The sequence below is a fragment of the Aquarana catesbeiana genome, linkage group LG01 (assembly GCF_042186555.1).
Source record: "Aquarana catesbeiana isolate 2022-GZ linkage group LG01, ASM4218655v1, whole genome shotgun sequence".
Lineage (NCBI taxonomy): Eukaryota > Metazoa > Chordata > Amphibia > Anura > Ranidae > Aquarana > Aquarana catesbeiana.
Window position 1 is genome coordinate 824,496,494 of NC_133324.1, and position 24,524 is coordinate 824,521,017.

Below are 24,524 nucleotides of genomic sequence, written 5' to 3' on the forward strand. Positions count from 1 at the left end.
GACCAATAAACGCCTGCATCATAAAATAAGAGGGAGGTGAAGCCTGCATTATTCTACATGTAATATCCCACCTCTATTGTGTTTAGATGATTAGTAGGCAAGGAGGAGGAGGGAGTAGGCTGTCATTTACCACTGTGTAAACAGTATCTCACAAAAGTGAGTACACCCCTCACATTTTTGTAAATATTTTATTATATCTTTTTCATGCGACAACACTGAAGAATTGACACTTTGCTACAATGTAAAGTAGTGAGTGTACAGCTTGTATAACAGTGTAAGTAAATGTGCTGTCCCCTCAAAATAACTCAACACACAGCCATTAATGTCTAAACCGCTGGCAACAAAAGGGAGTACACCCCTAAGTGCAAATGTCCAAACTGGGCCCAATTAAACATTTTCCCTCCCCGATATCATGTGATTCGTTAGTGTTACAAGGTCTCAGGTGTGAATGGGGAGCAGGTGTGTTAAATTTGGTGTTATCGCTCACACTCTCTCATATTGGTCACTGGAAGTTCAACATGGCACTTCATGGCAAAGAACTCTCTGAAAAAAAGAATTGTTGCTCTACATAAAGATGGCCTAGGCTATAAGAAGATTGCCAAGACCTTGAAACTGAGTTGCAGCAAGGTAGCCAAGGCCGTGTGTTCTTGATCTGGCCAACTTTTGTGAAGGCTGTTTTCTTCACCAAGGAAAGAATTCTTCGGTCATCCACCACAGTTGTTTTCTGTGGTCTTCCGGGTCTTTTGGTGTTGCTGAGCTCACCGCTGCATTCTTTCTTTTTAAGGATGTTTCAAACAGTTGATTTAGCCACATCTAATGTTTTTGCTATCTCTCTGATGGGTTTGTTTTGTTTTTTCAGCCTAATGATGGCTTGCTTCACTGATAGTCACAGCTCTTTGGATTTCATATTAAGAGTTGACAGCAACAGATTCCAAATGCAAATAGCACACTTGAAATTAACTCTGGACCTTTTATCTGCTCCTTGTAAATGGGATAATGAGGGCATAACACACATCTGGCCATGGAACAGCTGAGCAGTCAATTGTCCCTTTACTTTTGGTCCCTTAAAAAGTGGGAGACACATATACAAACTGTTGTAATTCCTACACCGTTCACCTGATTTGGATGTAAATACCCTCAAATTAAAGCTGAAAGTCTGCAGTTAAAGCACATGTTGTTCGTTTCATTTCAAATCCATCATGGTGGTGTATAAAGCCAAAAAGATTAGCATTGTGTCAATGTCCCAATGTTTATGGACCTGACTGTATCTCCAGACCTAAACCCTATTGAGCATCTGCGGGACATCCTCAAACGGAAGGTGGAGGAGTGCAAGGTCTCTAACATCCACCAGCTTCGTGATGTCGTCATGGAGGAGTGGAAGAGGACTTCAGTGGCAACCTGTGAAGATCTGGTGAACTCCATGCCCATGAGGGTTAAGGCAGTGCTGGAAAATAATGGTGGTAACACAAAATATTGACACTTTGGGCCCAATTTGGACATTTTCACTTAGATTGTACTCACTTTTGTTGCCAGCGGTTTAGAAATGGCTGTGTGTTGAGTTATTTTAAGGGGACAGCAAATTTACACTGTTATACAAGCTATACACCCACTACTTTACATTGTAGCAAAGTGTCATTTCTTCAGTATTGTCACATGAAAAGATATAATAAAATATTTACAAAAATATGAGGGGTGTACTCACTTTTGTGAGATACTGTATGCCCACATGTGTGACTCTATAGTCACATGGGCTGCTCAGATGTGATAGGGAGAAAATGCTCAGCATAAAAACTCACTGAAGATTGGGCATGTGCAGAGTTGCCACCACAGCTGCAACATCCCTAGCTGAATTGGGGACATGAACAAAAGGTTAAGAGAACAGCAGGATCGACCAGGTTTTTTGCAGAATACAGAAAACAAATTTCATAGTGACAGAGTGAGTATTAACAGCATGTAATACACCATTTATTAAAGTGGAAGTAAACCCTCCTATCGTTTTCAGCCAAGGAAGCTGCCATCTTGGCCTCTGTTTAATCTACAACTGCCATGATGCTGCACATGTGATCCGTTATGACACCGGCCATTGGATGGTTTGACAGTTTGGTTGAGAGCACAACCAATGGGAGTCTTACATTTCCGGCACGTGCCGGAAAGGTAACTGTTTTATGGATGGGTTTACTTCTGCTTTAATAGTTTTTTATGATGTGGGTTTAGTGACACTTTAAAGAGGCAGCTAACAGTGGTGGGTTTTTCTTCCTTTCTTCTTCCCTGCAAATTAAAGGCATAATGTGCTAGTATGCATTGCATACTAGCACATTATGTGACCCTTACCTGCAAAAGAAGCCAGCATCGTCCCCGCTGCAGGCCTCATCCATCTTCGCCGGTCTTCCTTCCGGGGCATGCACGCAGGAGCCACTGGTCACGGCACATTCGCCTGAAGAAATGGCAGAGGCGGCCGTTCCTTCAGAGCGCATGCGCCGATGACATCATTAGCGCAGTGAACAGTAAATATCTCCTGAACGGGGCACGTTTAGGAGATATTTACAGTACCTATAGGTAAGCCTTGTTGTAGGCTTGCCTATAGGTACAACTTCCCCATGGAGGTTTACAACCTCTTTAAGTCAATGTCAAACTAGAAAACGGCAGTGATATTTACCATTGAAAATGCAGATCTGTGTGTTTTGTTGAAATACCCAGGCAGCAATGTCAGGAGAATTCTGAAGCTGAGTAACAAGACATCTAGTGATGTTAGAAATAAATTATTTTCAGCTATTGGCAGTAAATCTTACCTACCCGTGCAAAATCAAAAGCATATCTATAAATAAGTTTAAAGTTTGTTGGCTCGTTTAATAAGGATCTCAAGTAATCCAGAGTGTTTCGAAGTTTCTCAGTGGTATCACATCTAAAAAACAAAGACAAAACAGTAGTTTAAAGCTGATATATTGTTAAATTATGTACTTTACATTAATCATTAGCAGGCGTCAGCATTTACAAATCACAAAATTATTGTGGCTAAAAGCTACCACTTTTGATGTCATAAATAAAAACTGCCCTCATATGAGATCTGAAGCCTAAGCAAAAATCATATCCTGATTATCAGCACGGCTAAGAAAAGACTATACAGTGGATATAAAAAGTCTACACACCCCTGTTAAAAAAAATTGGACAAAGATAAATCATTTCAGAACTTTTTCCACCTTTAATGTGACCTATAAACTGTACAACTCAGTTGAGCAACGAACTGAAATCTTTTAGGTGGAGGGAAGTAAAAATAAAAAAATAAAATAATATGGTTGCATAAGTGTGCAAACCCCTAAACCAATAGTTTGTTGAAGCACCTTTTGATTTTATTGTAGCACTCAGTCTTTTTGGGTATATCAGCATGGCACATCTTGACTTGGCAATATTTGCCCACTCTTCTTTGCAAAAACACTCCAAATCTGTCAGACTGCGAGGGCATCTCTTGTGCACAGCCCTCTTCAGATCACCCCACAGATTTTCCATCGGATTCAGGTCTGGGCTCTGGCTGGCCCATTCCAAAACTTGAGTCTTCTTCTGGTGAAGCCATTCCTTTGTTGATTTGGATGTATGCTTTGGGTCGTTGTCATGTTAAAAGATGAGGTTCCTCTTCATGTTCAGCTTTCTAGCAACAGCCTGAAGGTTTTGTACCAATATTGACTGGTATTTGGAACTGTTCATAATTCCCTCTACCTAGACTAAGGTCAAGAGACTTCAGATGTTTTTGCAAAATTTAGCTGTGATTGGATGTTTTTCTTTGTAAAAAAAGGCTTTTGTCTTGCCACTCTACCCCATAGCCCAGACATATGAAGAATACGGGAGACTGTTGCCACATGTACCACACAGCCAGTACTTGCCAGATAGTCCTGCAGCTCCTTTTAAGTTGCTGTAGGCCTCTTGGCAGCCTCCCTGACCAGTTTTCTTTTCGTCTTTTCATTAATTTTGGAGGGAAAACCAGTTTTTGGTAATGTCACTGTTGTGCCATATTTTCTCCACTTGATAATGACTGTCTTCACTTCCATGGTATATCTAACGCCTTCGAAATTCTTTTGTACCCTTCTCACTGATACTTTTTAACAATGAGATCCCTTTGATGCTTTGGAAGCTCTCTGCGGACCATGATTTTTACTGTAGGATGCGACTAAGAAAATGTCAGGAAAGACCTACTAGAACTGCTAAACTTTATTTGGGGTTAATCAGAGGCACTTTAAATGATGGCTGGGGTTTACTGACTCCTATTTAAAGCGTAATTCCACTTTTGTTAAGAAAAAACATTTCCCTGTGGGTGATCTATGTACATTGCAAGGATTATAACAAACTTTGTTCCAGGTTCTTACCTTTTGTTATTCTGAAGAAATTCCTCTGTGTTTCTCTGTGCTCATGTGGGAAAATAAATCTAATGGGAGTGGTCTCATAATTATCATTTAGCTGTGCAGCTGCAGGGCACTAATGAGAAAATCTGCTGGGCCTGCATCCCTTTAACCACTTCAAGACCGCCGCACGACGATGTACGTCCAAATTTTGAACGGGGATATCGTTGTTATGGCAGCAGCTAGCTGCCATAACCCCGGTATCCCCGTTTTCGTGCGGCGGCCGGCTGTCAGATAAAAGTGGTCCCTGCGGCGGATTCGCCGCGAGATCACTTTTATCGGTGGCGGGAGAGGGTCCCCCCCCTCCCGCCACGATCCGATGCCCTCCGCCGCTTACCGGAGCCGTCGGTAGCGTCCTTCTGTGTGGTGTGTCTGGAGACGAGTGAGGCTAAGATGGTGTTCACTCGTCTCCAATACACTGCTGGGCGGAAGCGACATCAATACGTCACTTCCGTCCACGCCTCTTAAAAGGCACATTTTTTCAAATGTCATTTTTCTAAATGATTTTTTTTTTTTAATTGCATTTTAGTGTAAATATGAGATCTGAGGTCTTTTTGACCCCAGATCTCATATTTAAGAGGTCCTGCCATGCTTTTTTCTATTACATTCCTGTTTACATTCCTTGTAATAGGAATAAAAGTGACACCATTTTTTTTTTTAAAAAACAGTGTAAAAATAAATAAAATATTGTAAAATAAATAATACAAATAAAAAAATTTTTTTTTTAAAACTTCCCTGTCCCGACGAGCTCGTGCGCAGAAGCGAACGCATACGCGAGTAGCACCCGCATATGAAAACGGTGGTCAAACCACACATGTGAGGTATCGCCGCGACCGGTAGAGCGAGAGCAATATTTCTAGCCCTAGACCTCCTCTGTACCGCAAAACATGCAACCTGTAGAATTTTTTAAACGTCGCCTATGGAGATTTTTGAGGGTAAAAGTTTGACGCCATTCCACGAGCGGGCGCAATTTTCAAGCGTGACATGTTGAGTATCAATTTACTTGGCGTAACATTATATTTCACAATATAAAAAAAAATTGGGCTAACTTTACTGTTGTCTTATTTTGTTTATTCAAAAAAGTGAATTTTTTCCCAAAAAAGTGCACTTTTAAGACCGCTGCGCAAATACGGTGCAAAAAAAAGTATTACAATGACCACCATTTTATTCTCTAGGGTGTTAGAAGAAAAACCATATATAATGTTTGAGGGTTCTAAACATGTAAACACCTAAAATCCAAAACGAGGCTGGTCCTTAAGTGGCTAAACATGTTCCTATTGGGAGTAGCTCATCAAAAATGAATTTTTTGTTGCAGCAGGGGATGCCTGAAATCTGACTTGTATCTTAGTGTAGACTTTTGGGAAAATCGATGAGCCAATTACACAAGCAGGAAATTATGTTTTTGGGGGCCGTTCAGTACACATTCTGTGTACAGAACACCTCCAGGTTGCCATATTGCATTTACAGAAAATTGCAGAGGCTGCAGATTAAAAAGGAAAGGTAATTTTTAATAACATTCAATTACAATATGACTTGTGTCTCAATTGTATATGCTATATCTTAACATGAGTTTAAATGTGATTGCCTAATTCTGAACACAGCTACATCCCCAGTTATAAGAGGGTCTGCACACTTATGCAGCCACATTATTTTATTTTTTTATTTTTACCCCCCCACCCCCCCCCCTGTTTTTCAATTGAGTTGTATAGTTTATAGGTCACATTAAATGTGGAAAAAGTTCTGAATTGATTTATCTTTGTCTCATTTTTTTACATCACAGAAACCTGACATTTTATATCCACTGTATATGTAATGAGCAAATATGGCTGCTGGAATAGACATAATCATTATTAACTTTATACAGACACTTTTTTTTAATACAATACCAAATCGGATGATTTCCTCATAAGTATTAATGATTTCAAAATTTATTTGTATTTATGGTCTGTAATGTGTGTACAAGGGGCAGACATTTTCACATCCATATGAAGGGTCTTCTTCCTGCTTGATAGTGCTGCAAAGAGATTGTGCCCTGCTGTTCCTCTCAGTGCAACTCTAAGGCTGGCCATAGGTAGTTCAATCTTCAGCACAGTTCCTTTAATGGCAGAGGTTCATGCCCCGAGGTCAATAAGCAAATTTCCTCACCACTGCATATGTGGTTCTAACATCACACCTGTCCAGTTTTCCTAGCCCCACCCAGCTTCCTCAGAGGTGTATCGCCTTTCTTTGTGGCATCCCATCTTGTTATGGAGACTGAATATCCTAAAGCACATGTGTCAAATACAAGGCCTGTGGGCCGATTCCAGCCCTCCAGGCCATTTCATGTGGCCCTCACACTCTCTCCTGCAGCTGCTGCACCTTCCTCATCCCCACCCCCACTTTGTCTCAGCAGTCGGCAGCAGAGAATAGGACAGAACTCCTCCCACAGATCCTGCACCTGTCTGTGCAGCGACAGCAACCACTCGTCTCTGCCTCCCCTGGTCTCAGCATTCAGCAGACTCCAGCAGCTGACTCCAACCCTCCTCTGGTCCTCCTCCAGACCCTGCATTTTCTGCTTCCCAGCTTTGCCCCCAGCTACTTCTCCGCAGCAGCACAAGGTAAGGGGGTGCACTGTGACGTAAGGGAGGATGGGGAACTCTTGACTTTTGATGGCGGGGGCTACAAATAGAACCGGCCCTTTGAAGGCGACCAGAATTCTGATGCAGCCCAAAATGAAATGGAGTTGAACACCCCTGTCCTAAAGCCTGGTACACACTATCAGTTCCTTTTCATTCAATGCAGCGGGTTAAACTAAAAAAACAAAAAAAAAACCCTGAAAAGCTTGGGAGGAGAACATGTACTAACAATCCGATGTTAGTACATCAATCTTCCCCACTGAGCTATTGTGTTCTGATAGGGGGACCCTGTCAAAACACACTGGTCAGTACTCTCAGCCATTGACTGAGAACGCTGATTGGATGCTGATCGGCAGACCTTTTTCGGTTATGCTCCTTCGACAATGCCGGACGTTTGGCCGATTCCTGTTGGACCAGCTGCTGTACACATTGACCAAATGTCAGATATTTAGCCCATGGGTACGGGGCTTAAGGCTACATTCACACCAGCATTTAGGCCAGTGCAAATTGTGGCAGCAGGAATTTTCTGATTTCTACTGCAATTCTGAGCAGCTAGGGGCAGCCACTGGCCCAGTTCATTATAATGACAGGTTGCTGGTCGCAGCAGCTATTCACAGCTTTCTGCACAGCCAGCATTTACCTGTGGTAATCATCGCTGGACACACACAAAGTCACCATATGACCACTAACCGTATCGTCACATGATTAGTGTGCTCTTCCCAGCTATAAAACTACCAAAGGAGCATGGGAAGTCTACACAGAACCATGAGGTCCCACTACATCACGATTCCCACAATTGGGGACTGTTGTGCCTGTTTAACACACAGTGACATCTTATAAGGATTTACATGATTCTATAGAGATGGGAGAGAATTCTGCTGAATTGGTCTCAGTCCCTCTTGTGCTTATATAGATCCCACACCATTAACAAAGCTATTGCTTGAGCTGGGATCTTTTTAGCTGATAGCTATCTGTGAACAGTAGTCATTACTTACTATAGATCTCCCAATATACAGTTGCGCTCATAAGTTTACATACCCTGGCAGAATTTATGATTTCTTGGCCATTTTTCAAAGAATTTAAATGATATCACAAAAACGTTTCTTTCACTCACGGTTAGAGTTTGGCTGAAGCCATTTCTTATCAATCAACTGTGTTTACTCATTGTAAATCATAACAGAAAACTACCAAAATGACCCTGATCAGAAATTGTCATACCCTGGTGATTTTGGCCTGATAACATGCACACAAGTTGACACAAAGGGATTTGAATGGCTATTAAAGTTAACCATCCTCACCTGTGATCTGTTTGCTTATAATTAGTGTGTGTGTATAAAGGCCAATGAGGTTCTGGACTCCTGACGGACCCTTGCATCTTTCATCCAGTGCTGCACTGACATTTCTGGATTCTGAGTCATGGGGAAAGCAAATGATTTGTCAAAGGACCAGCGGGAAAAGGTAGCTGAACTGTATAAAACAGGAAAGGGATATAAAAAGATATCCAAGGAATTGAGAATGCTAATCAGCAGTGTTTAAACTCTAATCAAAAAGTGGAAAATGAGGGGTTCTGTTGAAACCAAACCACGGTCAGGTAGACCAACTAAAATTTCAGCCACTGCCAGGAAAATTGTTCGGGATGCAAAGACAAACCCACAAATAACTTCAGGTGAAATACAGGACTCTCTGAAAATGTGGTGTGGCTGTTTCAAGATACACAATAAGGAGGCACTTGAAGAAAGATGGGCTGCATGGTCGAGTTGCCAGAAGAAAGCCATTACTACGCAAATGCCACAAAGTATCTCGCTTACAATACGCCAAACAGCACAGAGACAAGTCTCAAACCTTCTGGCACAAAGTCATTTGTGATAAGACCAAAACTGAGCTTTTTGGCCACAACCATAAACGCTACATTTGGAGAGAAGTCAACAAAGCCTATGATGAAAGGTACACCATTCCTACTGTGAAACACAGAGGTGGATCACTGATGTTTTGGAGGTGTGTGAGCTACAAAGGCACAGGAAATTTGGTCAAAATTGATGGCAAGATGAATGCAGTATGGTATCGAAAAATACTGGAGGAACATTTGCATTCATCAGCCAGGAAGCTGCGCATGGGACATAGTTGGACATTCCAACATGACAATAATCCAAAACACAAGGCTAAGTCAACCTGTCATTGGCTACAGCAGAATAAAGTGAAGGTTCTGGAGTGGCCATCTCAGTCTCCTGACCTCAATATCACTCTAGGGAGATCTCAAATGTGCAGTTCATGCAAGACAGCCCGAGAATTTAAAGGAACTGGAGGCTTTTTGCCAAGAGGAATGGGCAGCTTTACCATCTGAGAAGATAAAGAGCCTCATCCACAAATACCACAAAAGACTTCAAGGTGTCATTGATGTTAAAGGGGGCAATACATGGTATTAAGGACTGGGGTATGTAAACTTTTGATCAGGGTCATTTGGGTAGTTACCATGGATATTTTAATCTGTATATATTTTAATAAACATTCTTTTTAGAGGACACAGTTCTACTAATTTTTGATTGTTTGTTGGAGTGTGAATTTACATTGTACATGTTCGTTTTAAGGAGTTGTCAGTTGAAGTCCTTTATACAGGATTTTTGAGAATAAAGTTGTATATGTAACATACTGGAGATGCCAGACCTGGGAAGGGGTTAGGAGGCCATGACTTTTTCTTATTTACATTATTTTACAAACTACAGGAAATCGCCCTGGGACTTTAAATGAGGTGAATGCGGTTAGCCAACAATTGACAGAGTAAATGCAGTCTCAAAATGTATTAAAATTGTCATGCAAACATAAAAAAAATGAATCAAAGCCAAGCCACTGAAATGATACATACAGTAAAAATTGTCATTACATGTATCATGGTAGAAAATGGAAACTGCAAAGTACACAGGCATGAAAAATAATCTTACGCGTTTTGCAAGATCATGCTGGCTTCATCAGGGGTAGATGCATGTGGAGTACATCTGTAGGGGGTATAATGAACCAAATAAGTATCAACACAAAGATGGTATCATGACAATTAGTCAAGAGGGTCCAAAACGCATGGACCCTATATATACCAGGGGTCTCAAACTGGCAGCCCTCCAGCTGTTGCAAAACTACAAGTCCCATGAGGCATTGCAAGGCTGACAGTTACAAGCATGACTCCCACAGGCAGAGGAAAGATGGGACTTGTAGTTTTGCAACAGCTGGAGGGCCGCCAGTTTGAGACCCCTGCTCTAAACTCACCAGAGGCTGGATCAGACTACGAAATGCTGAATACCCAGAGGCAGCAGTAATGAGCGTGCGCCTCGGTAGCTGAGGAGGCAGGGGACCCTCTTGACTATTTGTCACGATACCATCTCTGTGTTGATACTTATTTGGATCATTATACCCCCCCTACAGATGTACTACACATGCATCTACCCCTGAAGAAGTGAGCATGGTCTTGCTTTTCATGCCTGTGTACTTTGCTATTTACATTTTCTACAATGATACGTGTAATTACATTTTTTACTGTATGTATCATTTCAGTGGCTTGGCTATGATTTGTATTGCTTATGTTTGCATGACAATTTTATTAAATTTTGACACTGCATTTACTCTGTCAATTGTTGGCTAACCGCATTAACCTCTATATAAAGTCCTGGGCAATTTCCTGTATTTTGGAGGTGGTTTGCGGGTGACATCAGACCTTTTCCTTTTCGTCTATTTACATTATTTTGAGGCCTGGCATATTTGGTGTTAATTTACTTGATGCAGTCTCATCTTTTATAATTTACAAAAATGGGTATTATATTAAGCTTGCATGACCTAAAATCTATTTTAATGTATTTTTTTACTTTGATGAACCAGGCCACAAATGTGCATTTTAGAATGTGTATAAAAAGAATTGTAAATGTGTATAAAAAATTAAAAAAAGAGTCAAGGTTCTAGATAGCGGGTAATGGTTCGAACTGGTCAGAATACTACATCTGGGTTCCTGTTATGGAGATTTCCTCTTACATTCTGATGCAAAAACTGGTGACATCAGAGGCATAAAATGAGGGGGAAATCTCTGCACTGTAGACAAAGGCAGCAATAAAAAAAACTTAACTCAAAAAAAAACTGACAGGGGTTCTAATCCTTCCCCACTCTAACCAAAACAGCTAAGATTCGGGACAGACAAGAAAAAAAAAGCTAGATTTAGAATAGGAATCTCTCTGTAAAGTATGTGTTTGTTCCTGAAAACTGAGGTACAGGCAGTGACACAGGAACAGAGATGTGTCAGCAAAGACAGTATTAGCATGAAAGTTGTCATCAACATACTAGCAATTTTCATTCATTACAAATGAATTCTGGCACTTAAACAGGTAAAACAATAGTTTAAATTATCAATGTTAGGAAATTATTCCCAACATGATTAAGTTGGGTGAAATGAAACTAGCATACTAGCAACATTAAGGCCTCCTTCACACAGTCATTTAGCCACATTGACCGGATTCCAGTGGTGCGAATCAGCAAAATCTTACGGCTGGAAGGCCAAGTGCATGCGAATAGTGGCGGCCGCTCAGCCTGTACTAGGTATTGACAGACTGACAGCAGCCATTGCTATTTGCATGTAGCTGCACACCATGCAACTACCTGTGGTTAGGGATGGGTGCTTGAGCCTGGACGCAGTCAGATGCATTCTGACATGGACACCTGTCTCTAGCCGTACAGGCTGAGAGGCCACCGCTGATGGCATGCACCTATCATTCCAGCTGCATGAATCTGCTGTTTCTTGTTGCTGGAATCCAGTGCTAAATGGCCGTGTGAAGAAGGCCTAAACAAAGTTATGGGAAAATGGTAGGCTAGCTTAATCAATGACATGTTAACATATTAAGACTATTTGACAACTACTTACTGTAGGGAAGTCATTCCTTTTAACCATTCTTGTAATGTAAAGTAACCCATGTTCTGTGCATCTAATTTCCAGGCTAAAACAAGCATAACAACCTGTGGGAAAAGAATAAATACAAGCTAATGAGTGTCTGAACGTGTAACAGAGACTTCATTGCCACATTAGAAAACCAGTAGAGAACCAATTATTAGATTCTCAAAACACAACAGTCACCCTAGGCACACAATAGTCTTCATAAAAACAATACACATGCAAGTATGATACAATAATGTACATATCACTAATGGCCTGTACACACGATCCGAATATCGTACGGCAGATCGTACGACCCTTCTCGCTTAATAGTCGCAAGTAGAAATTGAATAGCTAAATAAAGTCACGAAAATTCTCGTACGACAGACAAAAAAATCGGAAGTGATGTCATGTGTTGTAATGTATTTGTATTGTATTTTCAGACGACAACTATACAGACTAAACGAAAATCGTACGATCTGGAAATCGTACGAGGAAATTTTTCGGGTATGTCCGATCGAATAATATCGGATGAACGGTCGTGATTGGCTGTCGAAAGCAGTGTACACACGATTCGAATATCGCACGATCCTTCCTCAGATGACCATTTTCGTACGATATTCGGATCGTGTGTACGGGCCACAAGTGATAAGAGGAAGGGGAAGGGAGAGAGTAGAGGGTGAGAAAGATCCTTGATGACCAGTAAACGAATACTGGTCTATTCCTCATATTGTTATTTTCTCTGTACCTCTCTGGGAGGTTGTGAAAATCATTTTGTTCCTTAGGGATCAAAGCGGTTTCCTTGTACTCCTGTTTTTGCTGGTGCTTTATTTTTAACAGAATGCGCATACACTAATTTAGAGTTTAAAAACTTAGAGAGGTAGAGAATCAAGTGAAATCACACATAAAACGTTTGTTACCCAAAAGCCTGTTGGCAAGGATTAGGCAATATGTGACTATAGCAAGCACATCTGATTGCTAAAATGCTCTATGTTTCAGCTTACTGAAAAACATATGTGCAATACAAGCCAACCTTTTCCTTTCCCTGTGTTGAAGGCCAGTTGTCACTTCATCATCAAATGTTTGTACTCAGTCTATTGCCAGTATCAAAACAAAAAATTGGGATGTCTTTTACCCACCAATCTGATCTACTTTAGGCTTAAAACGTAACCTTTTTTTCTAATGAAATAAAACCACACATGTACAATATTATTAATATAGAGGATTATATATAGCTCCAACAGTTTGCTCAGTGCTTTACAATATAAAAAGGGACAATACAGTAACAATACAATTCAATACAAGAGGGGCCCTGCTCCTGGGAGCTTACAATCTAAGCCTATTGCTAGAATGGTCAGACAGGCAGGCACAGTGGGATATCCAAACCAGCAGGAACCAGAAGGTAAACCATACAAATAGAAAGCTCCAAAACGTGACCCCAGAAATGCGGGTGAAAGAATTTGTGTTTGCCGGCAAACGATTATCCATGCTTTACTGCTTTTTCCCATTGTAAGTAGCCATTTGGCTTTATTCAATAAACCTTACATTTTGTTTGGATATCCCAATGTGGGTTTGACCACACTGTACGACCCATCCTACTACCAGAGTGTCCCAGGGGCCCTCTGGTTTTCTATACCCTGCAGAGGTTGTTCTGCCTGCCCGTCTGACCATTCTAGCAATGGTCCCTACCATCTGGTAAGCATCCCTGATCACAGAGTGCTGGGTGTCACAGAAGGCTCTGCATGATTTTTTTTTGGGGGGTGGAATCCCTGTTTAATCAGTTTTTGGATTTCTGCATATTAACAACGAGGATTAATTTTCTGCACATTTTTTGAACTGTCTTCCCTTTTTTTCATAGCTTGAAAAATATGACATTATCTATACACAGAATGTATCATGTCACATTATGATTTAAGTTTTATATCACTTTCGAGATTAGCGCGATTTTTTGTTTAAATCAAATTTTTTGGCAAGTAGCATACAAAGTCTCTTTTGCAATAAATAAATAAATAAATAAAACTATCCCACACTTAATTTTTCTTCTTAGGATGCCTTTAGAAAGCATGCAGAGAATAGAGCCAGGGCCAATGCAGGGGAGTTTTGCTCTACCTGGCTCTGTAAAACTACAGGGGTTGGTAGAGGTTAAACTTGATGAACAGTGTTTTTGAAACTCTATTAATTATATAACTTTGAAACAAGTCAAGAAAAAAACCCTGGCCTTACATTTTCTGGTTCCACACCAATATCTTCACAAAATTTTTCCATCCCTTCTGGACCAACTACATCATCAGTTCCTGAACAGATAGATAAAGATCTGTTAAAAGACTTGTCCAGAATAAGCGTAAAAGACAGAACTGAGCAGCAAAGCATTACATTAAACTAACAAAAAAACAAAACCAAAAAAAAAAAAACACCTTTCTAGAGCAAATTCACTACATGGCTTGGAGAGGTCAGGAGGAGAGGGGTGGTGAAGGTGCGGAAGAGGAGGGTTAAAATGATTCACTTTCAAAGACCAGTTCTACCAACTGAAAGTTCCCTAGAAGTCTATGGGAAAAATTCTATCCAGAGTCATATCTTTATAGCTGCTCAGGACAGATCAGCACAACAGAGGCACTGTGGAAAGTGAACCACTACACACCATTGCTTTTATTCTTCTTGTGATAAGATCAAACCTTCCAAAGAGCTGTTGATAATAGATTTTTGTACAGAAAATGATCATAAACACAGAGGTGGACTCCAAGAAAAGGATTTTATGGTAAAGTTACCATTTGTCCCTGTTTAACAGGGACAGTCCCCATTTTGAGAAGTCTATCCCAAGCAGCAGCGAATGCAAGTTAATCAAATAAAGCAAGCCTCTACTCTTGTGTTTATCTTCCCTGTTGTTCCACTGAGGGACTTTGTTGGGAACTTTAGGGTAAGACTTATGCCCCGTACACACGGTCGGACTTTGTTCGGACATTCCGACAACAAAATCCTAGGATTTTTTCAAACTTGTCTTGCATACACACGGTCACACAAAGTTGTCGGAAAATCCGATCGTTCTAAACGCGGTGACGTAAAACACGTACGTCGGGACTATAAACGGGGCAGTGGCCAATAGCTTTCATCTATTTATTCTGAGCATGCGTGGCACTTTGTCCGTCGGATTTGTGTACACACGATCGAAATTTCCGACAACGGATTTTGTTGTCGGAAAATTTTATCTCCTGCTGTCCAACTTTGTGTGTCGGAAAATCCGATGGAAAATGTCCGATGGAGCCCACACACGGTCGGAATTTCCGACAACACGCTCCGATCGGACATTTTCCATCGGAAAATCCGACCGTGTGTACGGGGCATTAGAACACTGACCTCCACTCCTAAGCTTTGGGCTCTGGCAATATGGTGGAGGTTTATGCTCAGTGTTCGGCCATTGCCAGAGTGACCATCATGTGGTGCAGAAGTGGCTGCGGGTAGTCAAATGGATGAAAATGGGGCCCAAGGAAGTAAAGAGTAGGAACCACATCATGTGGCACACTGACATACTTTTTGACCCCTAAACTTATTTGCTGGCCTCCTACACTCTGCGGTAATTACTCCTGACCCCTGAACTCTGTTACTAACTGCTGACCTCTACATTCTGCATTATATACTGCTGACCCCTTACACTCTGCGTTACTTACGGCTGACCTCTGTACTCTGTGTTAGTAACACAAGACACCTAAACTGTGCATTACGCCTCACCCTTGAACTCTGCCTTACAACTGATCCCTGAACTCTGAATTACTTACTATTGACCCCTGAACTCTGCGTTACTTAATACTACCCTCTCAACCTTACGTTACTTACTACTCTCCCCAACCCTATTTCTTACCCCTGGCCCCTGAACTCTGTGTTAATTTCCATTAACCCCAAAACTCTGCATTACTTATTACTGACCCCTGAACTCTGCATTATTACTACTGACCTCTGAATTCTGCTGCATTACTTCTGGCTTAATGTTTACACTATGCCAGAAAGCCAGGGACAATGCTGGGAATGAGCACCACAATGAGGAACAATCCTGCTGGGTAAATAAACTGTTTATATCAAAGGATAAGTTAACTTTTTGGAGCACGTTACACATTCTACCCATATTTAGGGTATAACGTATAACATACTCCACACACAGGCACAATTCCTTCCACTGACACCAAAAATGGGCACTATTCCACCCACATCTCCTGCCCCCCACACTCCCAATCCTCCTTCCTGTAACAGTGGACAAGGGATCCTTTCCCCGCACTTGCTGTTACATTTCAAAATCATCACGACTGTGCAGGGCTCCACACTCATAAATCATTGTAGTGATGAGCGCCCTTGTAGTTCAATGGCACTTTCTCCAGCTTTCAAACTGACAGCCAGTCAGGTACAGGCAGAAAAGCATGACATTGCACTCACAGTCTACTGGTAGTGGGTGCAATTCTCTGCAGGTCCTCTGAAAAAAATTAAGAAATGCAAATGAAGAAAGAATACTCTGAACAGCAGTGAACGGTATACTTTCTGTTGCTGCAGTGCTCTCCATGTATGAATGCAGTGTCATTTTTTAGTATGTGCAACTGACATACTGTCATTGCATTAGGTGATGTGTAATGTATGGTCTGGTTATACAAAAGCAGCGAGGAATACATTAAGGGAGTTCTGACTAGGGTCTTTTTCTGTGTAGTGTGATCTAAACTGCAAAAGCATGTAATGCTCAGCATTTGATTTACCACCTTTTACTTTTAAAAGGTAGAAAACCTCAGAAAGGTTTTACAAAAAGAAAGAAACAAGAAAAAAAAAAAAAGGACAGCGGAACGGCATGCAAGGGGTTGTTTAAATATAAACAGCCAGAAAAGTTGGCATAAGGATAACTGTATGCGATCATGCGTGCATTTTATTGCAGCGCACTGGAAAGGATCGCATGTCACTGTACAGCAGCGTTTTACAACCAGTATCAGCGTCTAATCACAGTCACAACCAGCGCCCGATCAGAGTCTAGCATGTGCCAGAGTCTGCTTACATTCGGTACTAGTGTCTGATCACTATCAGAAACTGTGCCACATTACAGCGTGTTCCAGTACCTGCCTACAGCACATACCAGGGCCTGCCTTTTGTCCCTACCAGAGACTGCTTTACAGCTGTAAACCAGTGCCTGATCGCAGTCGGAAACCAATGCCAGATCACAGTCAGAGCCAGTGCCTACCTGCGGTACATACTGGGGTCTGTCTACAATTCATACCAGAGCCTGCTTACAGTCAATGCCAGTGCCTGATTCCGCATAAGATAGCCTTCGCAAAATAATGTATGCTCGTATAAACCAATGCTATGTAAACTACTACCTATATAGCTTTACAAAATTAGGCCGCTCATCAATTTTTTCCCCCAAAATTTCAGAAATGTATACACTACAGAAGCAAATCTGTATTGAGGAGTCCTTGATATACTTTGCAGGCAAATATATAATATAAAAGAGTATGTCCTTAGTAAATGTGCAAGGTATGGGCTGAAGTCGTACAAACTGTGTGAGAGAGGAACAGGTTATATATTCGATTTTCACATTTACAAAGGGAGAGATAGGCAGCAACAGAAGGACAGCGTGGGATCTTATTTCACCCTCTTTTCATCAAGGATACCACAGTGTTTCAACTATCCTGCCATTTAAGGGTCTCAGGAAATAAGAAAAGTATTAAGAACATTAGGGCTGATAAATTTCAAATATACGCACCATAGTTTGCAGACTTCTGCATTCAGGGGTCTCCAAACTCTCGCCCGCAGGCCAAATTTGAACCTTTGCTTGCCTTTATCCGGCCCTTGGGGCACTAGTCCTTCCATTGATACGAGGCACAATTCCTTCCACTGACACCAAAGATGGGCACTATTCCTCCCACTGACACCAACAATGGGGTACTATTCATCCCACTGACACCAATTATGGGGCCACTATTCTCCCCACTAACACTAATGATGCAATTTTTTTTAATCCCACTGGCTACCAAACCTATGGCATTGTTTACTCCCACCAATGCCACAGCATTTTCTACTCCCACTGGCCACAGTCTGGCCCCACTAAAGTTTGATAGGCAGTAAGCTAGCCCTTTCTTTCAAAAGTTTGGAGACCCCTGGCATAGACCAAAAAAAAAACACTTATTTTTTAAACCAAAGAAATACAGAATATATTTTGGACTAACTTTATGAAGAAATATTATTTATTTCATGTGTTTTCTTTAGATTATTTTTTCATTTCCCTTATATAGTAAAAAAAACAGGTGTTGTTAAAATATCAACAAATGAAAGCTCTGTCTCAAAAAATTATATGAAATTCAGATTTTACTTATCTGTAGCCTATAGGATTGGCTAATTCTCAGACCAATGGGTTCTACTCCACCTCCAGCTCATTTGAAAAAAGCCGAGATCCAGCCCTGCATAGCCCTCTTCCAGCATGCCTTCACTTCTGCAGCAACCAATATAATGATTAGACACAGAGGTGCGAGTCATGTGTCCCGTGACACTTCAAGAAAAGGGTTTTACAGGTAATACAAAAAAATCCTATTTTCTTAATTATACATCACATGACAAAGGTTTGGGTAACTCTAAGGCCAATGGTTCATCCAAAAGTAATCCCAGAATAAGTGGGCCACACAGCAAACAGCTAACAGGCCTGAAACCCCAACCAAAAACAAGGAATTAGCTCACACACAGTGCCTCTTAAAAGACTTTGCAACTGAAACCAGCCAAAAGAGCCACCTAATAAAACTTAGCAAATGTGTGAACAGAAGTTAGTTAGTTAGAGTGGCAGCCTTACAGACCTGAGAAACAGAGGCTTGCTGCTGGAAGGCCCATGAAGCCTTCACAGGAAAAAAGAGGATCTTTCCACCTAAGGTCATAGGCTAGCGAAATTAGTTCACAAATCCACCCAGCAATGGTAGAACGAGAAGCAGTCTGTCCCTTAGGAGAGAACTCAGTCAAGAAAACTGGGAGTCAAGACTGATGGATGCTGTAACAGAGGTAGACTCTCAGTGTCCGAACCATATCCATAAAGCAACTTCTTTATGATGAGAACAGAGGGGCGGTAAGACAATGACCTGGTTAAGGCAAAAGGAAAAAACTACCAGGAGCAAGAGGGTGGTCCTAGGCCACTGAACAACCTTATCCTTGTGTAGCACAAGAAACAGCTCCTTACACCCTAAGGCCTCCAACCCTACTAGTAGAAGTAATGGTAAAGAGGAAGGCTACCCTAAGGGCAGGGAGTGGAACATCCCCTATAGGTTCAAAAGGTGGTTTCCGATAAACCCAGGCTGAGATTCCACAGAGTCAACAGAGGATGCACAGGAGTAACAATATGAGAAACCCACTGAACTAAGGCCCTCACCAACAAATATAGAAGCGAGAAGCCTTTGAAAGATGGGATCTGATTGTTAATTGTACTTGAGGCCAAGTACTGGACCAGACCACAGAGAGAAAGGACGCAATGGGGGAGAATTACTAAAGCGTGCAAAATTTGGTGCAGCTCTGCATAGAAACCAATCAGCTTCTACGTTTAATTTTCAAAGCTTAAATTGAACAAGCTTAAAGTGGTTGTAAACATCAGACATAAACAAAGCATATCCCTCTATAGTGTATACTCGTCTCAATTTAAAGGACTAAGGCGTTTATTTACTAAAGCTGGAGAGTACAAAATCAGACTCACTTCTGCATAGAAACCAATCAGCTTCTAACCTCAGCTTGTTCAATTAAGCTTTGGCAAAAAAACCCGGAAGCTGATTGGTTTCTATACAGAAGTGAGCCTGATTTTGCACTCTCCTGCTTTAGTAAATAAACCCCTAAGTGTCACTTCTGTCTGTTGCTTCTTTGCTCTGCTATCAGCATGAATCACTTCTGACAAGTTTTCCTGACACCAAGAGAAAAATAGTGACAGGGGAAGGATCTCCAGCACACAGCTTGCGATTGACAGCCCCGGCTCAGTACCTGTTTGCTTTGTGAACGTGTGTGTCCTTTATCTCCGATTAGCTCTCAGAGCTCTCCCTATTGAGCTCTGTAGTGTGTAATTTCAGCTCTCCACCCCCCCCCCCCTTTTTTGAAAACTCAGACAAGCTTTATAAAATCTCGATTTTGGCTGTGGAGAAGATAATACTGCAGATAAAACAGGTACAACTTTTATAGGAGAATTTGTTTCATCTCTGTATATCGCCTGAGGCCAGTCACTTCACTGGGTATATGTAAGGGTTTACAACTACTTTAACAGGTTCAGCCCTGGAAGATTTTACCCCCTTCCTGACCAGAGCACTTTTTGCAATTCGGCACTGCGTCGCTTTAACTGACAGTTGCGTGGTCGTGCGACATTGCACCCAAACAAAATTGACGTCCTTTTTTTCCCACAAATAGAGCTTTCTTTTGGTGGTATTTGATCACCTCTGCGGTTTTTATTTTTTGCGCTATAAACAAAAAAAGATCAACCATTTTGAAAAAAAAAAAAAGATTTTTTTCCTCAGTTTAGGGCGATATGTATTCTTCTACATATTTTTGGTAAAAAAAAAAAAAAAGAAATCACAATAAGCGCATATTGATTGGTTTGCGCAAAAGTTATTTTTATTATTAAATTTTTTTTTTTACTAGTAATGGCGGCGATCTGCGATTTTTATCGGGACTGCAATATTATGGCGGACACTTCGGACAACTTTGACACATTTTTGGGACCATTGCCATTTATACAGCGATCAGTGCTATAAAAATGCATTGATTACTGTAAAAATGTCACTGACAGGGAAGGGGTTAACACTAGGGGACGATCAAGGGGTTGTGTTCCCTAGTGTGTGTTCTAACTGAAGGGGGGAGGAGACTGTGTTGGGGAGATGACAGATCGCTGTTCATACTCTGTATGAACAGATGATCTGTCTCTTCTCCCCTCAGAGAACCGGAAACTGTGTGTTTACACACACAGATCCCAGTTCTCGGTGTGATCGCGGGAGCCCGGCGGTGATCGCGACTGTCGGGCACTCGCATCAGCTCCGTGGGCGAGCAGGGGGCATGCGCTCCCCTAGTGGGCAAATAAGGAAGCGACGTAACATGACTGCGATTCATTCATGCAGCCGAGCCATGTTGCCGCAGTACAACTGCGGCGGCTGGTCGGCAAGCAGTTAAGTTAGAAGCTAACTGGCTACCATGCACAGCTGCACCAGATTCTGAGTGTTCCAATTTTAGTAAATATTCCCCAATATGTCCCACAGAGAACTTTCTAGGGTGAAACTTCTGGGCCTCACACCAAGCAAGTCGACTTCCTAGCCTTAAAAAGCATAAAAGTAACCGAATCCCTCTGTCCTTCAGGACCTGGGCTTCTACAGCCGATAGTTAGAGCCAGCGACTGTGAAGCAAGATGGTAAACAGGTTCTTGGAACGATCTAGAAGAGCCCAGGAAGTGAAAGCCAGGAACTTAATTACACTCCCTGGGCTATTATGATGCAATGAGAATAACCGGATGCATGTATTAGACAGCCCACACATTCATCTTTTTTTTTCGTTCAACCACAGGGTTGAATGAAAAGAAAAAAAAAAAAAAAGATCTGATTCTCCCATCTACACATTCAAGGATAGATGGGGGAAATCACACCAGCTGTGCTATTATGTTCTGATGGCGGTATGCGGCACAGATTATTTGGGAAAAACCCGACAGCCAGGTTGTACAGAGGTCAATCGTTAGAATGTCTTCTATACAACCAAGGTACATGGATTAAAATTCATCTGGTCCCTGCTGAACTGGCAGAATTGTGATCCATACACCGTTGGCTTTAATCCTATTTTTTTTTTATTTATGCCTGGTTTTAACCACTTCAATACAAGTCATATTCACCCCCTTCCTGCCCAGGCCAATTTTCAGCTTTCAGCGCTGTCACACTTTGAATGACAATTGCGAGGTCATGCAATGCTGTACCCAAACAAATTTTTTATATTTTTTTTTAGATAGATAGAGCTTTCTTTTGGTGGTATTTAATCACCACTGAGTTTTACATTTTTTGCTAAACAAACAAAAAAAAATGATAATCATTGCACTTATTATCGGTGCAGATCTCTCCTATGAGAAAAGCCGCTTATCAGCTCTTCTCTACTCGCATGTTGTCAGCGTGAGAAGAGGGATACTGATAACCGATACTTCCTATTTAAACTGTGATCAGCTGTGATTGAATACAGCTGATCACATGATAAAGAGCCTACGTCATAGGCTCTTTACCGTGATCGATGATGCGGTGTGTCCAATCGAAAACACTGCATCACCAATCACTGCACTGCATGCCCCCGGGGGCGCGCACGAGCGGCTTGTTCTGAAGGACGTCATATGACGTCCACGCAGAACAATTAAACCACCGCCTGGCCGTCATTTTGCTATAGGATAAATATAAATAAATGATCAGCGCTACACCAAGGCACAGCTGCTAGCAATAGAGAAAATACACAACCCTCAAATTGCAGCTCTAATAATAAATTATAACAAATAGTCCAATTATATAGTCTTTATAGGGACTATTTGTTATACAGTATCTCACAAAAGTGAGTACACCCCTCACATTTTTGTAAATATTTTGTTATATCTTTCATGTGACAACACTGAAGAAATGACACTTTGCTACAATGGAAAGTAGTGAGTGTACAGCTTGTATAATAGTGTAAATTTGCTGTCCCCTCAAAATAACTCAACACACAGCCATTAATGTCTAAACCGCTGGCAACAAAAGTGAGTACACCCCTAAGTAAAAATTTCCAAATTGTGCCCAAAGTGTCAATATTTTGTTTGGCTGCCATTTTCCAGCACTGCCCTAATCCTCTTGGGCAGGGAGTTTACCAGAGCTTCACAGGTTGCCACTGGAGTCCTCTTCCACACTTCTATGACGACATCACGGAGCTGGTGGATGTTAGAGACCTTGCGCTCCTCCAACTTCCATTTGAGAATGCCACACAGATGCTCAATAGGGTTTAGGTCTAGAGGCATGTCTGGTCGTTCATCACATTTACCCTCAGCTTCTTTAGCAAGGCAGTGGTCATCTTGGGGTCATTATCATGTTGGCATACTGCCCTGCGGCCCAGTCTCCGAAGGGAGGGGATCATGGTCTACTTCAGTATGTCACAGAACATGTTGGCATTCATGGTTCCCTCAATGAACTGTAGCTCCCCAGTGCCGGCAGCACTCATGCAGCCCCAGACCATGACAGTCCCACCCACCATGCTTGACTGTAGGCAAGACACACTTCTTTTTGTACTCCTCACCTGGTTGCCTGCTTGACACCATCTGAATCAAAATAAGTTTATCTTGGTCTTATCAGACCACAGGAGATGGTTCCAGTAATCCATGTCCTTAGTCTGCCTATCTTCAGCAAACTGTTTGCAGGCTTTCTTGTGCATCACCTTTAGATAAGGCTTCCTTCTGGGACAACAGCCATGCAGACCAATTTGATGCAGCGTGCAACGTATTGTCTGAAAACTGACAGGCTGACCCCCCACCCCTTCAACCTCTGCAGCAGTGTTGGCAGCACTCATCCATCTATTTCACAAAGACAACTTCTGGATATGATGCTGAGCACGTGCACTCAACTTCTTTGGTCAACCATGGCAAGGCCTGTTGTGAGTGGAACCTGACCTGTTAAACCGCTGTATGGTCTTGGTCACTGTGTTGCAGCTCAGTTTCAGGGTCTTGGCAATCTTCTTATAGCCTAGGCCATCTGTTTGTAGAGCAACAATTCTTTTTTTTCAGATCCTCAGAGAGTTCTTTGCCATGAGGTGCCATGTTGAACTTCCAGTAACCAGTATGAGAGAGTTAGAGCGGTAACACAAAATTTACCACACCTGCTCCCCATTCACACCTGATACCTTGTAACAATAACGAGTCACATGACGCCGGGGAGGGAAAATGGCTAATTTGGCCCAATTTTAACATTTTCACTTAGGGGTGTACTCACTTTTGTTGCCAGTGGTTTAGACAATAATGGCTACGTGTTGAGTTATTTTGAGGGGACAGCAAATTTACACTGTTATACAAGCTGTACACTCGCTACTTTACATTGTAGCAAAGTGTAATTTCTTCAGTGTTGTTGCATGAAAAGATATAATAAAATATTTACAAAAATGTGAGGGGTGTACTCACTTTTGTGAGATACTGTAATTCATTATTAGCGCTGCAATTTTGTTTTATGGTCATTTTGCTATAGGCCGGGCGGGAAGTGGTTATAGGCTCTACTCCAGCCATAAAGGTTTATTCTGTTTCTTTCTTTGTGGGGGGAAAAATTAGCAATTCTGTTGGGTTTTTATTGTTTTCCTTGCCCTGTTATGGAGATTTGACATCACTTCCTATTTCTATCTAAACAAGAATTAATATGAGCAGTTTTTATCAAGATAGGAAGATGCATACAGTAATAGCCTGAATGAGGTTCAAACTCTCATAAAAAAAATAACTGAAGAAATGCCTGGACACATAATTGTTCTAAAAGATCTATCCAAAATCCCAATGCACATTTGTGCAAGTCATTCACTGTAATCTGCAATGAATAGTTTGCCCATTAACCGCACAGAGCCGGCTCAGAATCGAGCCTGCATGAGTGCAAGTGGCTTACTATGGGGGGTACTCAGCAGTGTGGGGAG

The 24,524-nt window shown here is 41.6% G+C and overlaps 1 protein-coding gene across 3 annotated transcripts in view; it reads right to left on the minus strand.

The window, feature by feature from the left end:
• The window catches only part of DCUN1D4 (defective in cullin neddylation 1 domain containing 4), a 141,678-nt gene that overhangs the window by 20,830 nt on the left and 96,324 nt on the right, over positions 1-24,524 (minus strand). For all 3 annotated transcript variants that reach the window (XM_073608459.1, XM_073608460.1, XM_073608458.1), the window contains 3 exons: positions 14,127-14,197; positions 11,895-11,986; positions 2,794-2,902 (listed from right to left, as the gene is read on the minus strand). In XM_073608459.1, coding sequence (XP_073464560.1) covers positions 2,794-2,902; positions 11,895-11,986; positions 14,127-14,197 — 272 coding nt within the window. The remainder of the gene's footprint in view (positions 1-2,793; positions 2,903-11,894; positions 11,987-14,126; positions 14,198-24,524) is intronic.